This window comes from Maylandia zebra, linkage group LG7 (assembly GCF_041146795.1).
Source record: "Maylandia zebra isolate NMK-2024a linkage group LG7, Mzebra_GT3a, whole genome shotgun sequence".
NCBI classification, from domain to species: Eukaryota; Metazoa; Chordata; class Actinopteri; order Cichliformes; family Cichlidae; genus Maylandia; species Maylandia zebra.
The window spans coordinates 7888562-7902798 of record NC_135173.1 but is presented as its reverse complement, the minus strand read 5'-3'; the positions used below and the strand labels follow the sequence as shown (position 1 = coordinate 7902798).

The following is a 14237-nucleotide window of genomic DNA, read 5'->3' as shown; positions in this document are numbered from 1 at the left end:
TTATTTGTTTATTTTTAATAAAACGTTGCAAACATTGGTACTAGTTTTAAGGTTTATTGATTGTTTATGCTGCTGTGAAATATGTTCTGACCTGTTGAACTCATGTTGGCACATTTTATGAGCCGAAATTAGTCGAGGAACACACACACACACACACGTGCCTGTTCAGCTATCTTAGTGAGGACCTTCATTGACATAATGGTTTCCCTAGTCTTTTACCCTAACCATTCAAAACGAATGCCTAACCCTAACCAATAGGAATTTTTTTATTATTTTTTTATATATACACACACCGCTCTTCCCGTTAACTCATAAGCTGAATATCTACACAGTAACTTAATACTAGGACCAGTCAATTAGAAGGCACGTCTACAGTATATACCAAAGAGGACCGTTGAGGGAAGGAGAAGAGGAGCAGAAAAAAGTTGATCGGGAGCTTTAAAGGAGAGTATGGATGATGATGACCCAGCGCAATCTTTAACACAAGAGAACTAAATCAAACCCTCCTTATACCTAACCATAACCTAATTGAAACCCTGACTAAAAAAAACTCTATTTTGAGCCTCAAAAAGGCCTTCAAATTTGAGAGGATCGCGAGTGTGTCCTCACAAGTGATTGTTGGTTCTCACAAGTATAGTAGAATGAATGCAGATTTCGGTCTTCACAAAGATAGCTAGACAGGAACACACACGATCTGACAGGAATACGAGATGATGAAAACTGATGACAGAGTGGAAATCTGCTTAGAAGCTGTGAATAAATTGAAGTGATGGTAAATGATAAATGGCCTGTATTTATATAGCGCTTTACTAGTCCCTAAGGACCCCAAAGCGCTTTACACAACCAGTCATCCACCCATTCACACACACATTCACACACTGGTGATGGTAAGCTACATTGTAGCCACAACTGCCCTGGGGCGCACTGACAGAGGCGAGACACACTGACACACAAGACATGTGAGTTCACACTTCAACGTGGTGGAAACAAAACAAGGCAACAATTGTTTGTTAAACGGATGGTTTTCTTTTCTTAGGTGTGACCTTTGATCTTATAGAGTGGTATGAGTGTTTGCCCCCCTTTCCTGATTACCTACCATTTTTCACACTTAAATGTTTCAGATCATCAAATTAAATATTTGACAAAAATAACACAGTTACGGTGCCGAATGTCTGACGTACCTCATCGCGTTAAAATTAACATGTTTGTAGTTTATAACTTGATTTTTTAAAGAATTTAGTCCCGACCTCTGTGTTTGAACCAATAGGAAGCTGGTGCTCAGAGGAAGAGGGCGGGCTTTACTTGGTGTCAGTGAAATGAAAAGAAGCTCAAATGAGTGAGAAGGACGATGAAGGAAACATCTGTGCTGTGTCTGCTCTGTAAGTAGAATCTCTGTGTTTGTTTGAATTCTTGTACTTTGACTGTCTGCTCTCCTGATAACTGATGATGGAGGAGAAGACATGAAAAACAAATCAGGCTGAATTCAAGTTCAAACACCACGAGGACCAACTGCAGGTCTGAACTGACTCTTTATCTTTGCTCAGGAGTCGAGGAAACACAGCAGGCAGTGAAAAGATCAAATCATTCACTCATTATATCAACACAGCTGCACAGTGGACACATGACTTTGTGGGATTTATTTTTTCAGTCGCTTGTTGTCTTATTGTCTTACCTTATTGAAACATGTTGCTGGCATCAAACTGAAAATGAGTTGATACATCAGAGAAATAAGTTTGTGTGTTTGTCAGCTGTTTGTGTGGAGTTGTTCTTTATGTTCACCTCAAATCAACCTGAGTGTCATTTCTCTTTAGTTCTGATCTCACTGCTGAGCTGCACAACAAACCAAGGTCAGTAACCTTCTTCTGTCACAGTTTAAACCTGAGAAAAGCTCACTGATATGAGCTGATGTCTGCAGATGCTTTTTAAAAAAAAAAAACACTCTTAACAGATCATCAGTTTTTCACTTTAACCCTCACAGCTCGTCTGACTGTGAGTCCCAACAGCTCTCAGTTCTTTAAAGGAGACTTTGTGTCTCTGAGCTGTGAGGAGGACGACAGCTCTGCTGGATGGACTCTGAGGAGAAACATAAGCAAACAACAGATGAGTCAGTGTGGAAGAGATGGGTGGGGAAAAGCAGCTGGTTCTTCCTGTACCATAACTTTTATGATGTCTCATGACAGTGGAGTTTACTGGTGTGAGTTCAATCAGAGTACCATCAGTAACATGGTTAACCTGACAGTCACTGGTAAGCTGAGTGTGTGGAGTTAGTGTTGATGAAGCTGTGTGTAAATGGATGAAATGCTGTAGTTTGTCTCTGTGTTGAGGTGGATCAGTGATCCTGCAGAGTCCTGTCCTCCCTGTGATGGAGGGAGATGATGTCACTCTGCTCTGTAAAAACAAGACTGGTCCCTCCAACCTCCCAGCTGCTTTCTATAAAGATGGCTCCCTCATCAGGAAGCAGCCTACAGGTCACATGACCATCCAGCATGTTTCCAGGTCTGATGAAGGCCTCTACAAGTGTGACATCAGCGGTCATGGAGAGTCTCCATCCAGCTGGATCACTGTCACAGGTGACACACTCACCTGTCTGTGTTTCTGCAGGTTTCAACATTCACAATGTGACGACAACTTAGTGACTGTGTTTGCTTTATTTTAGGGGAACACACCACCACACCTCCACCTACATCCACACCTCCACCTGGTTCCTATCTTCTTCCTGCATTGTCATGTGTTGGATCAGTGTGTGTTGTGGTTCTACTGGTGTTACTGGTTCTGATGGTGAGACGATCTGTTCACAGGAGACCTGAAGGTGAGAGTTAGAAAACATTTCAGATGTGTGGTTATTATAACCTACATATGTTACCATTTATACATTTATATACACTCCTATTTATTTTTATATATGTTTTTTCTCCATTACAATTTATCCGTGCTCACATTTCTACAAATTACAGATGTCCGGGGATAGTTGTAATGTGGGTCAGTTGTAACTAGAGATGGACCGATCTGATATTACGTATCGGTATCGGTCCGATAGGGACCTAAATTACTGGATCGGATATCGGAGAGAAATAAAAAATGTAATCCGATCCATTAAATATCAAAAATGACATCTGGATTTTACATTTGTGGTTTGGTTTTAGGGAATGATCTACGCAGTTATTAAATTTGTTTTGTATTTACACTTCAAGTCTCTGCAAATAACTTTGTTTCACATTCCAAATTTAGAATTTCTTTCACCGTTTATTTCGATTAAAGGTTCAAATAGAGAATTTGTATTCAGTTCTTTTGCTGTTAGATTTGGATCATTTGGAAGAGGTAAAGCTGCAGGAGAGGGCATCCTAGAAGACATCATATACAGCAATGTTAAGATGTCACAACAACAACAGATAAACAAAGCAGAGGCTATGAAGTAACTGTTTTTTTTTAGATGAACTGATTAAACTGTGTCTTTATAAAATTAAATACTAGCCTGCAAACAAAATTTTAAAAAGTAGACAGGACCCAGTATTACAGAGCAGAGGTTAAAGGTCCTGTCTCTTCCACTTGAAGTCCTGAAATGGAGATTTTGTACATGCAGTAAAGTTATGTCTCCCTGTATTCATATAGAAAGCAACTTCAAAATAACTTAATGTAACACATTTCTGCTGAGTGGTTCAACCTGCTTGTGTTAGAGTGTGGTGAACAAGGACCGAAAATGCAAACACAGAAAGTGAAGGGGAGTTGAGCAAAAGGCGAGCCTTTTATTGAACTGATGAGTTGGCAAAACAAAAATGGGAAAGTCAAAAGAACAAAGTAATTAAAACTCAATGTGCCTAGGAGACACTGGGAGATGTAAAAGAATGACCATAACAGTGTGATATGGCAACAACAAGCAGTAAGAGAGCAAAATAAATAGAAGGCAGGAAAATCAGGACACAGAGGAAACACCTGGGAACAAAATTGAGACACAGGTGAACAGAATCTAACGGCACACATGTGTAGCCGGGTGGAAGTTCGATATTATGGGACATGCCACTGGATGGCGCTGTTTTTCTTTTGGGGTACCTCTGAGAGCGGAAGGGATCATGGGGATCTACGGAGACGTGCACGAGTGCTAGCTTGCGTTGGTTTTATGTGGGTGTGCAATGCCTTTTTTTCGCGTGCAACAGTTAAGGCACCAGGAGTGGCTGCCACCAACTTCGCCGTTCGTCTCAGAGGGATCCATATTCCGTTTTCTGCTGGATTAATGCACTGTATGTATTTGAGTTCACACTTGTATTATACTATCTCTGTGGGTAAGAGGGAAATGTACCGTGTTAACTGTTTAATCTTGGCTCTGTATCTATGCAGGAGAGGCCACTACAGTTATTTTTGCACTGCTAAGTTTTGTTTTATTTATGTTTGGGTTTATATCAGACACGAAATGACGCTAGATGTCCTTGAGTTCCAGATGCTGATAAAGTTGGGGAAATAACCTGCAGTAGCAGTGGGTTACCAGTGCACAAAGCTGTTACTGGATAAGAACTGTCTGTAACAATTTTATTTCTTTATTTTTACAACCTTTTTTTTAATTTTCTTCTGAGCACTTACTTTATCATTCAGATTAAAAGAACTCCAAAGATAATCTGTGTTCTGGGCTGGTTAATTTAGCCAGGCTACACAGGAGTCAAAAGATTAGCAAATAAAACTGGAAACTGATACTAAAACCTATGAACTGGACACAAACCAATGGTAAACAAACATGGACTTGGAGAGAGTGGACAGAAAGGGAACTACCTGTGAACAGCTGAAATCCATGAATACTTGAGACCCTAAATTCTCTTATAACCAGTGTTGGGACTAACGCGTTATTAAGTAACGCGTTATTAAGTAACGCGTTATTAAGTAACGCGTTACTTAATAACGCGTTACTTAATAACGCGTTATTAAGTAACGCGTTATTAAGTAACGCGTTATTAAGTAACGCGTTACAGTAACTACGTTATTATTGTGGTAACGAGCATGGTAACTAGTTATTATGCCAAAACCAGGAGCGCGTTAGTCGTTACTGGGATTTAGATAGGGTCGTTACTTCGTGTGGTGGCTATCGCGGAGCTTCCACAGATTCAGTAACATTAGCAAGTGGTGGAGGCCAGCAGGTGGATGAAGGAAAAGGGACGCAGAAGGAAAAGAGACCTGAGGCGGCCGCTGGTCCAAATGTGAACTGAACCCAGATAGACCTGCAGTCTGGGTCAGATATGAACCAAGTTTAGGTGGAGTTTATTTTCGTTATTCTGACTTTTTCCGTACTGCGTGCTAGCTAGCATGACGGAGTTTCTATACAGCTGGGTGGGTGCTATGAAGTTAATGATGTTGAACTTTATTTTGTTCATAAGTTATTAGAGTTGCCAACCGTCCGTCTGGTATTCAGAGAAAATATTACGCATTTCTTATTGAGGTGAAAAGGAACAGTTTGTCCCGTAATTCAGCTACAATGAAAAAGGCACAAAGCTGGAGTTATTCTGTGTCTTTGCTGCACAGCTGCCTCTTCTTCTCTCATCCTCCCCCCTCCCTCTCCTGTTTCTACTTCAATCATGAAACTGATCAGTGATTAGCTGATCAGCTCTCTTGTTTGTTTATCGCTCACTTTGCGCCAGAAAGAGGAAACCAGCGGATGTCGCGCTAGACAACAGCAGCACCAGCTGTTGTTAGAATTTATTTAATATTAATTTCTAGTATCAGCTGATGTTTGCTGGAGCCACAGCTGTAAAGCTGCTGGTCATGATATGGTTTGGTTATCTGGTGAGAGGGAAACATGAAGATGAAACCAGGAGATGTCCTTACTGGATCATCAGAGCTGAACAGGTGATGGAGAAACAGGTTTACCTTTTAGGTGACATGAATGAGTTGAAGGGAAGTTATGAACTGTTTCTGAGAGACAAATAACACCAGGATCCTTTTTTAGGTAGCTGACAGCTGGTAACTGTGCAGGGGCGGATCTAGCAAAGTTTTGCCAGGGGGGCAGGTAGGGCATTAACGGGGAAAGGGGGGCACAAAGAAATACTTTTCTTTCTTATTCTCATTTAAAATGTCTCGCTTTTAAAAAATAATTATCTGAATCTTACAACAAACAATTGATTGATTGATGCATATATACCATCAAAACAGTGTACATCACCATCACAACAGTGTTTGTTTTCATTCAAAGGCTTCAAGATTTTTCCTATAATTGTGGGCCAGTCAGTCAAAATGCCCGGGCCAATTTTCTGTCCCAGTCCAGCCCTGTATGCAGCTCATCTGCAGTCTGGTGTTACCTACATCTTCCTATTCAGAAGGCAGAATTTCCGAGTTCTGAGTACAATCAAAGCACCACGACTGCAGTTTTTGTGTTGGATGTAAAAGGCGCACATGACGCTGTGACGTAGGCTAGAATCATGGCAGCAGTCAATGACGGTCCAGGCGTGGGATTTCTCTCGTGGAAATGTGCACATTATCTTTTCCTTTCTATTGGTAGGTGGCACAGTGCACTTGTGGCAAGTAAGCAAGCTAGAAGACTGGCAAAGTTATGGAAGCAACACATTAACAAGAGAATTCTGAGTAAAACCAAAGTTACTTTCCCTAGTAACTAGTTACTTTGAAAGTAACGAATAACTTGAAGTAACTGAGTTACTTTTCATAGTAGTAACTAGTAATGTAACTAAGTTACTAATTTAAAGTAACTTACCCAACACTGCTTATAACTGCCTATTTAAATGCTTTAAAAACCTTCTTATCATGCTTAAGCTCTTTGGTAGAAGCCTTTAGGAGGCATCTGACAGCATGATAAAAAAGACACAAAAATTAAGAATGAGACAGTGAAACACTCAAACAGCAGGGTGAACTGCAGAGATGCAGGATCCCACAAAACATCTAGGGGGTACAGCCAATCAAGGTCAATAAATAACATGAAAACAATTATTAAATTATATAAGGGGTGAGAACTTCATGATGCATATGAGAGGTGGTCAGAAGTGTAAAAATGTGTGCTATTGTGAACAAGAAACATATAGTTTTATTTTTACTTTTTTATTTTTATCTCATTTTTTTTTATTGGGCAAAGAAAAGTTTGTGTATTGACTGTTGTTCTGTGTGGTGGATTGTGTACTTGTGGTCTGTGGTTAACTGAAGCTAACAGCTCTGCAGTCATACAGCATCCTGTATGAGATTTAAAAAAAAGTTGAACAAAAAGGTGTCACGTCACCTTAGATGGTGTGATATTTAGGTGTTGAATTTAAAAACAGAACGAGAAATTATTAATAACTGGATGAAGTTAAATTACTTAAATTGTTAATAATTTTAGTTTTTATGGCCTCACATGATGACCACACACATCCATTCTATCGATGAGCAGTGAGGTTGTAAACATAACTTTGACTTTTAATTTGTGTTGCTTGAAAGCTTTTTTCTGCCTGCACTGATGTCCTGTGTGTGTTTTACTGTGTAGAGACTGATCCAACTAAATTGTCTACTCAGCAGTGAGAACTGAAGACGTCAGTTATGGACAAATCATCATCAACGACAAGAAAAACAGATCAAAGCCGAGAGGTAAGCTGCTCTTCTTTGTCTCCATCATGATTCTCCTCTTGGACAGAAGTTGAGGGTTTAAGTTAGGTTGTAGGATAACACGAAAATGCTAATGCAGTGATGGTCAGTAGCTCTAATAAACAAACAAACAAACAAAAAATCACGGAAGGTTAAAAATGTGTGAACTAGCATGAAAGCAATCCTGTTGGACTTGGAGGTCTATAAGTTTAAAAATGATAAAAATGAATTAGCCATCCAGATAAATGAATGAATTAACAGTACTTCATAGAATTTAAAGCATCCTGTGATGACAAACTAAAATGTAAACAATGTATTTTTGGCATAAAAACCTTCCACACCCTGATGAATGGGGAATAAGAACACTTCATTCAAAAGTTCAATTTTCCATTGCCAGGATTCATTCATGGACAGGAAAGCTAGTTTTCACAAGTAAACAAGTCATTCAGTATTTGTGTCTTGTGCACCTCTTATCTTATTCTTGTCAGAAACACTTTAAAATGTTTTGTTTTTATTGCTGTGCTGGTCTGACAAAAGTAAAGAAACAGAGTTGATACAATGCAGCTAATAAAAAGCTTGACTAAAGCACCCAACCTATCCCTATCCAAAGTCAAGACCAGGAAGAAGCGCTGACATGGCTCTCTGCAGCTTCCACTTGATATATGCCGATGCCATATGATGATATAAGACTGTTTTCTTAGTGCCACATTTGGTTTTAACTTAATGGCGTTCACGCAGGTCCACCTTAAATGGATCAGATGTGAGGTTGGTTGTAACTTTTGGCCATGCCATAACTCAACATGTGAGCAAAATGCCCAGATGTGTCTGCTGTCTTGCTTAGGCACAAGCATAAGTTGTTAGCAGGGTGAACATTGTTAGAATTAAATTAATTAAATGTCTGAAGAAAGAGACTGAAGAGACCAAATGTCCTTTAACAAGTTCTGTATGTTTAACCACAGCAGTTATTTCCTGTTGTTGATTCTAGCGTAATGCTGAAGGGGCTTCTCACCACTGTGAGTTCTGGTTTGGCCATGGGAGTGTTCATGCTATGAGAACTTGTTTGTTTGGTGCTCTGTGGTGAAGTGTGTCAGACTGCACTGAGATGAAGGTGCAATCTCTGTGGTTGTGCACCTTCGTCTTCACTCAAACAGCTACAAGTTCAATGCAATTAATTCTAGTTTCTCAGCAGAGGTGTAAAGAAGAAAAAAACTGTGAAAACCTGCAGCTAGTTGCAGAAGATCTAACTTAATCTCTTCATAATTAAAATTAAAAAAATATTATCAGAACTAAACTATAATTTGTGTGTGTTTTTCCTTCAGAGCGTGATCCAGCTGTAATCTACTCAGCAGTGAGAACTGAAGAAATAAGTTATGGACAAATAGCTGTTACACCAAAGAGGAAAAGAGGTACAGCTGCTCTTCATGTTCAACTTTGGGCAGAGACAAGTGTTTCTAAGCTAAGCTAACCACATCATTTCTCAAGCTTAGGACATCAAACACTTTTATCGTCATCAAAATGTAAATAAAGTCAAACTTTATTGTCATCTCTGCTATACAGAGAGGCGAGACGACGAGGTTCCAGTTACATTCAGTGCAAAAGATCAAACAACAACAACAACAACAAAAAAGAAAAACAGCTAGAGCAAGAACAAGAATAAATATATAGACTGGGGTAAGGGGAGTATATACACTTAGAGGTAAAGGGTCAATAATATTCTAAATATTTATTTGATTCTCTGTTAAATTTGTAATTTTGCTTATTTACAAAGAAATTTTTTTTATGTTTTCATTTTAATGGAGAAAGACAGAATATTAACCAAATAAATAAATAAAAGACACATTAATTAAAGCTACAAATTGATATCATTGAGGGAATAAGTATTAGACCCCAATTAAAACTTGATTTAGTACTAAAGGGGTGGCCAACTCCAGGCCTCTAGGGCCGGTGTCCTGCAGGTTTTAGATATCATTACCAGGCCTCTGGAGAACTTCAAGAAATGTTGAGGAGGTAATTTAACCAGGCAGCACGGTGTTCTCCCCGTGTTTGCGTGGGTTCTCCCCGGGTACTCAGGCTTCCTCTCACAGTCCAAAGACATGCAGTAGTGGGGATAGGTTAATTGGTCTATCTAAATTGCCCATTGGTGTGAATGTGAGTGCGAATGGTTGTCTGTGTCTCTATGCAAGCCCTGCAACAGACTGGCGACCTGTCCAGGGTGTACCCCACCTCTCGCCCTATGACAGCTATGACAGGGATAGGCTCCAGCGCCTCCCGCGACCCTGGAAAGGATAATCGGAAGCAGATGGATGGATGGTAATTTAGCCAATTGAATCAGCTGTGTTGGATCAAGGACGCCTCTAAAACCTGCAGGACACAGGCCCTGTAGTCCTGGAGTTGGCCATGACTGTAGTACTTGGTGGAGAAGTCCCTGTTGGCAAGGACAATACTAAGACATTTCTTGTAGTTGGTCACCACATTTCAGGAGGGATTTTGGCCCATTCATCTTTACTGAAACTCTCTAAATCCTTTAGGTTTCTTGGCTTCACCTCAAACCTCAATAGATATTTTGTAGGACTGAGGTCAGGAGACTGGCTCAGCTTTAATGTGCTTCCTCTTTGTTTCCCTTGTTGAATGTTTTGGATCATTGGCATACTACAAGACCCATCCATGAATCTGATGGAGGAAAAGAGGTTCTCTTCCAAGTTTTTTCTGTACATGGTACCATCCATCCTTAATGAGGTGAAGTTGTCCTGTACCCTTAGCAGAAACACAGGCAAAAATCCCAATGCTACCACCTCCATAGTTAACTGTGGGATGGTGTTCTTTGGACATACTCAACATTTTTCTTCCTCCAAACAGTGGATCGAGTTAACACTGAGTTGAGCTTACAAATTAATTTAGGTTTCATCTGACTGCAGCACTTTCTCCCAAGCCTTCTTTGAATCATGTCAGTGTTCACTGGTAAACTTAAGACAGCCTGTACATAGGACTTTTTGAACAGGGGAACCTTGTGGGTGCTGAAAAGGTCGACAAATTATGACATAGCATGTTACCAATGTTGTTCTTGGTGACTGTGGTACCAACTGCCTTCACATCATTAACAAGCTACTCCTGTGTGGGCTGATCCACCATCTTTTCTCATGATCATATTTACCCCATGAAGCAAGATTGTGCATGGACCTCCAAACAGAGGGCGATTGATGTTCCTTATATTTAACTTTGAGTTTTGCAAAGCTTGTCTGGAAATAAGCAGAAGTGTTTTATGTTAAATATGGAGATTGTGTATCTATTATCCTGTCCTGTTGAGTGGAAGCAGACAGTTTCCTATTCAGTTGTGGCATAAATTATACCCAAACAAACCAATAGCAATGGTTCTCAATCCATATACTTCCTTCAGAGCATTGGCTGTAGCAAGCCCCATGCACTATGCCAGCTGTCCCCAACCCCCGGGCCTCAGACCGGTACTGGTCTGTGAGTCGTTTGGTACCGGGCCGCGAGAGTTGAGGCTCAGGTGTGAAATGTATAGTTTTCAGGGTTTTTATTGGTTTTCAGCGTTATTTTGTTATTGTTTTTATCATTTACTCTGTTTTCCTGGGTCTTTTCACGTGTGTTATGAATAAATTTTCTTTTTTTCGGTACCGGTACTAGTTTTATTTTGTTGTATTTATCTGCGACACCTTAAAGGCCGATCCATGAAAATATTGTCAGGCATAAACCGGTCCGTGGCGCAAAAAAGGTTGGGGACCGCTGCACTATGCAATACTAACTACTGCATTTCCACATTATGACAATTTAACACACACTAACTGGCTGCAATAAATCTGCTGATGTTGCTGTGTCTGGATGTTCTTTTAAATCTATCTGCAGCTTCTGTCTCAGTAGAAGCTTTTTTTGGTCACCATAGATACTGTCTCATCATATGAAGCTCACAGTACCTGTGGTGTACCACAAAGTTCAATTTTAAAACAATTTACTGGGTCAAAATTTACACACCCACGCCTCACTTCACTGCACTACTGCTCACCTTTACTCTCTGAAACCTCACTGCTCTCTCACCCAGTGAACATGTCACATAGACAGAGAGAGAGAGACAGACAGAGACAGAGACAGAGAGAGAGGCTTATTTGTCTTATTTGTCAGTAGAAGAGGTGAGGTATACCTTTGAAAGATATCCAGTCTATCATAGGCTGTTTTTTCTGAGTATGAAATGTGGCTAAATCTTGCAGCAAAATCACATGACAGCATGAAAATATGTATCCAGCAAACAAATCCTAGTTTATGAAATCTCCACCCAGTAATGAACAGAATCAATATTATACAGTTCCTGGTTTTGTGTTTTTTCTGTGAGATCGTGGAAAACAGCAAAATATTTGACTTGTAGTGTCGCTGAATATAGTTGATGCAAATGTTTCAGCTCTGTGGGTTCCAGGTTTGACATTTTACATATTTTAAGATGCAGCTACAGTGTGGGCGATACAGAAGCTCTGTCAGTTGTGTCTGAGCTGGTTTCCAGTAAAGTTTGAACTGTGTGACACAGAGAGGTGGAGATTAAAGCCTTGATTGAACTACAAAGCTTGTAATGATGTCTCCTGTTGTTTGAACTGTGTGTGTGTTTGTGTTCAGACTTTAAACCAGAGCCAGACGCCATCTACTCTTTACTGAAGTAGTCCACCAGTCCAACCACTGACGTCCAGCTGCTGGTCTCTAACTGGTCCTCCCAGCACCTCAGACCAGAGGACATCCACATGTTCAAAATATTTTTTAACATATTTTATTTGTTTTTCTCACTTATTTAGACTCTTATTATTTTAAAAAAAATGCTATGGCAAGTCTTCTGACTGACGCGCAAGCGAGAGCACATATCCCCTATCCTCGCCTCGATACACTGGCTGCCAGTACGTTTCTGAATTGATTTTAAGATCTTGACGCTGGTTTTTAAAACATTGCATGCACTAGCCCCTATATATCTTTCTGATCTTCTAAGTTGGTATACTCCGGTGAGATCTTTGAGGTTTGCGGACCAAATGCTTCTAGTTGTCCCCAGGTCTAGGTTAAAACACAGAGGAGATCGGGCTTTTACTGTGACTGCGCCGAAAACTGTGGAATAAACTGCCTTTACATATCAGGAGCTCTCCAACACGGATACTTTTAAAACTCATCTAATGACCCATTTTTACTCCTTGGCTTTTAAGTCGGTATGAGTCTGTCATTATTTTATTCTTATTATTTTCTTATCTTGGTTTTACTTTCCTTTTAAATTTTATCTGATTATTCTTTTGTACAGTTGTTTTTTTTAAAGTGCTATATAAATAAAATTGATTTGAAAAATAAATAAATTAAAAACACATATCTTACTGACTTTTTCTGCCATGGTTATGCCAGATTAATAAAGTTTTGTTTTCATTTCTTTTCCTCGTGTGGTTCTGTTGGTTTCACTTAGGTGCAGATGGAAAACCTGACTTCTTCCGGTTTGGTTAACCGAAGCATGTCTCATTTTACTGCAGAAAACAAAGAATAAGCATCAAACCACAACAGAAGCAAAATTCACTCAATTAAATGGTGCAGAAATGTTTTCGTGCTGAGTGTGTGTAAGGTGAGCTCACCTAGAATCAGAACAGCAACATTCATGTAAAATTGTTATATATTATTTATTATCCTTTCATTCAATGCGTCAAATCCAGTAGTTCGAAATGAAAACAGAGAGCTGAAGAGTGTCTGATAAACTACAAACGCATGAACATGACAGATTCATATCTTGTGAACCAGCACAGATCCCACCTTTTGAGTTAAGCTGCTTTCAATCTTGAAACGACAATGTTACATGTAACACATGTCAAATCTGCTTCCACCTACTGGTAAAACTGGGTGTTGCAGCCCAGCAGCTGCTTTATAAATGACACCAGTTTAACTTCTAAAAATACTCTAGTTGTCCATCAAACCAACACGGGGTAGAATTTAGGGTGAATTTTACTCACATGTTGTCTTCAGAAACTAGAAGTTAGAAGACGTTCATTTGAGTGTGACAAATGGACATCATGGCTTGGAGGGTTTTTTTCACTGTTCTTAGAAACAGCCAGTTTCCACCATTAGCTTCCACACTAAACATGATCTATTTTTTTAATAACAACTCTGGTTTTACGTGGCCTGTCAATGCAATTTACAATCTAAGCAATATATTCCGTTTTAGAAGTAATATTGAATGTTAACTGTAGCTAGACTCAAAGTATTAACTCATTTTAATAATCAACATTGTGATATGCAAAAGGTGCTTTTGGGGAGGTAAAAAAAGATTATTTACGGTGGCTCATATTTAAAGTCAAACATCTGTTTTTCTCTCCACACCACACAGTTAAAAAATAAATAAATGCAATGAATTTTTCCAACATATTACAGTTTCACCGTTTTTAGCCAAAAAGTGTAATTCTGTGGAGCTGATACAAAACCAGTCTGCTGACTAATGGTTCACAAAGTATATCAGCTATGTATATGACAGAAAGCACGCGGCCCATTTTGGAGATGTGCATGCTTTTCGCCAGCAGGTTTGAGAAGTCATGATGAGCTGTGCATGTTTTTAAAAGCTGCTGAACATCACTAAAACAAATTGAGATTGAATAATTGGTCATAATATCAGGAAATATTTTTTCATTTTTCTCTCAGCTTTCAATTGTTATTTAAATTGTGTTTCAATGTCAAGATTT

The 14237-nt window shown here is 39.4% G+C and overlaps 1 protein-coding gene across 1 annotated transcript in view; it reads left to right on the top strand.

Annotated features, from left to right (window-relative positions):
- The window catches only part of LOC105940466 (uncharacterized), a 111301-nt gene extending 98385 nt beyond the window's left edge, over positions 1-12916 (top strand). The window contains exons 3-5 of the mRNA XM_076885655.1: positions 7474-7545; positions 8862-8948; positions 12163-12916. Of these exons, the coding sequence (XP_076741770.1) occupies positions 7474-7545; positions 8862-8948; positions 12163-12206 (203 nt within the window). The 3' untranslated portion in view covers positions 12207-12916. The remainder of the gene's footprint in view (positions 1-7473; positions 7546-8861; positions 8949-12162) is intronic.
- The last annotated feature ends 1321 nt before the right edge of the window (positions 12917-14237 follow it).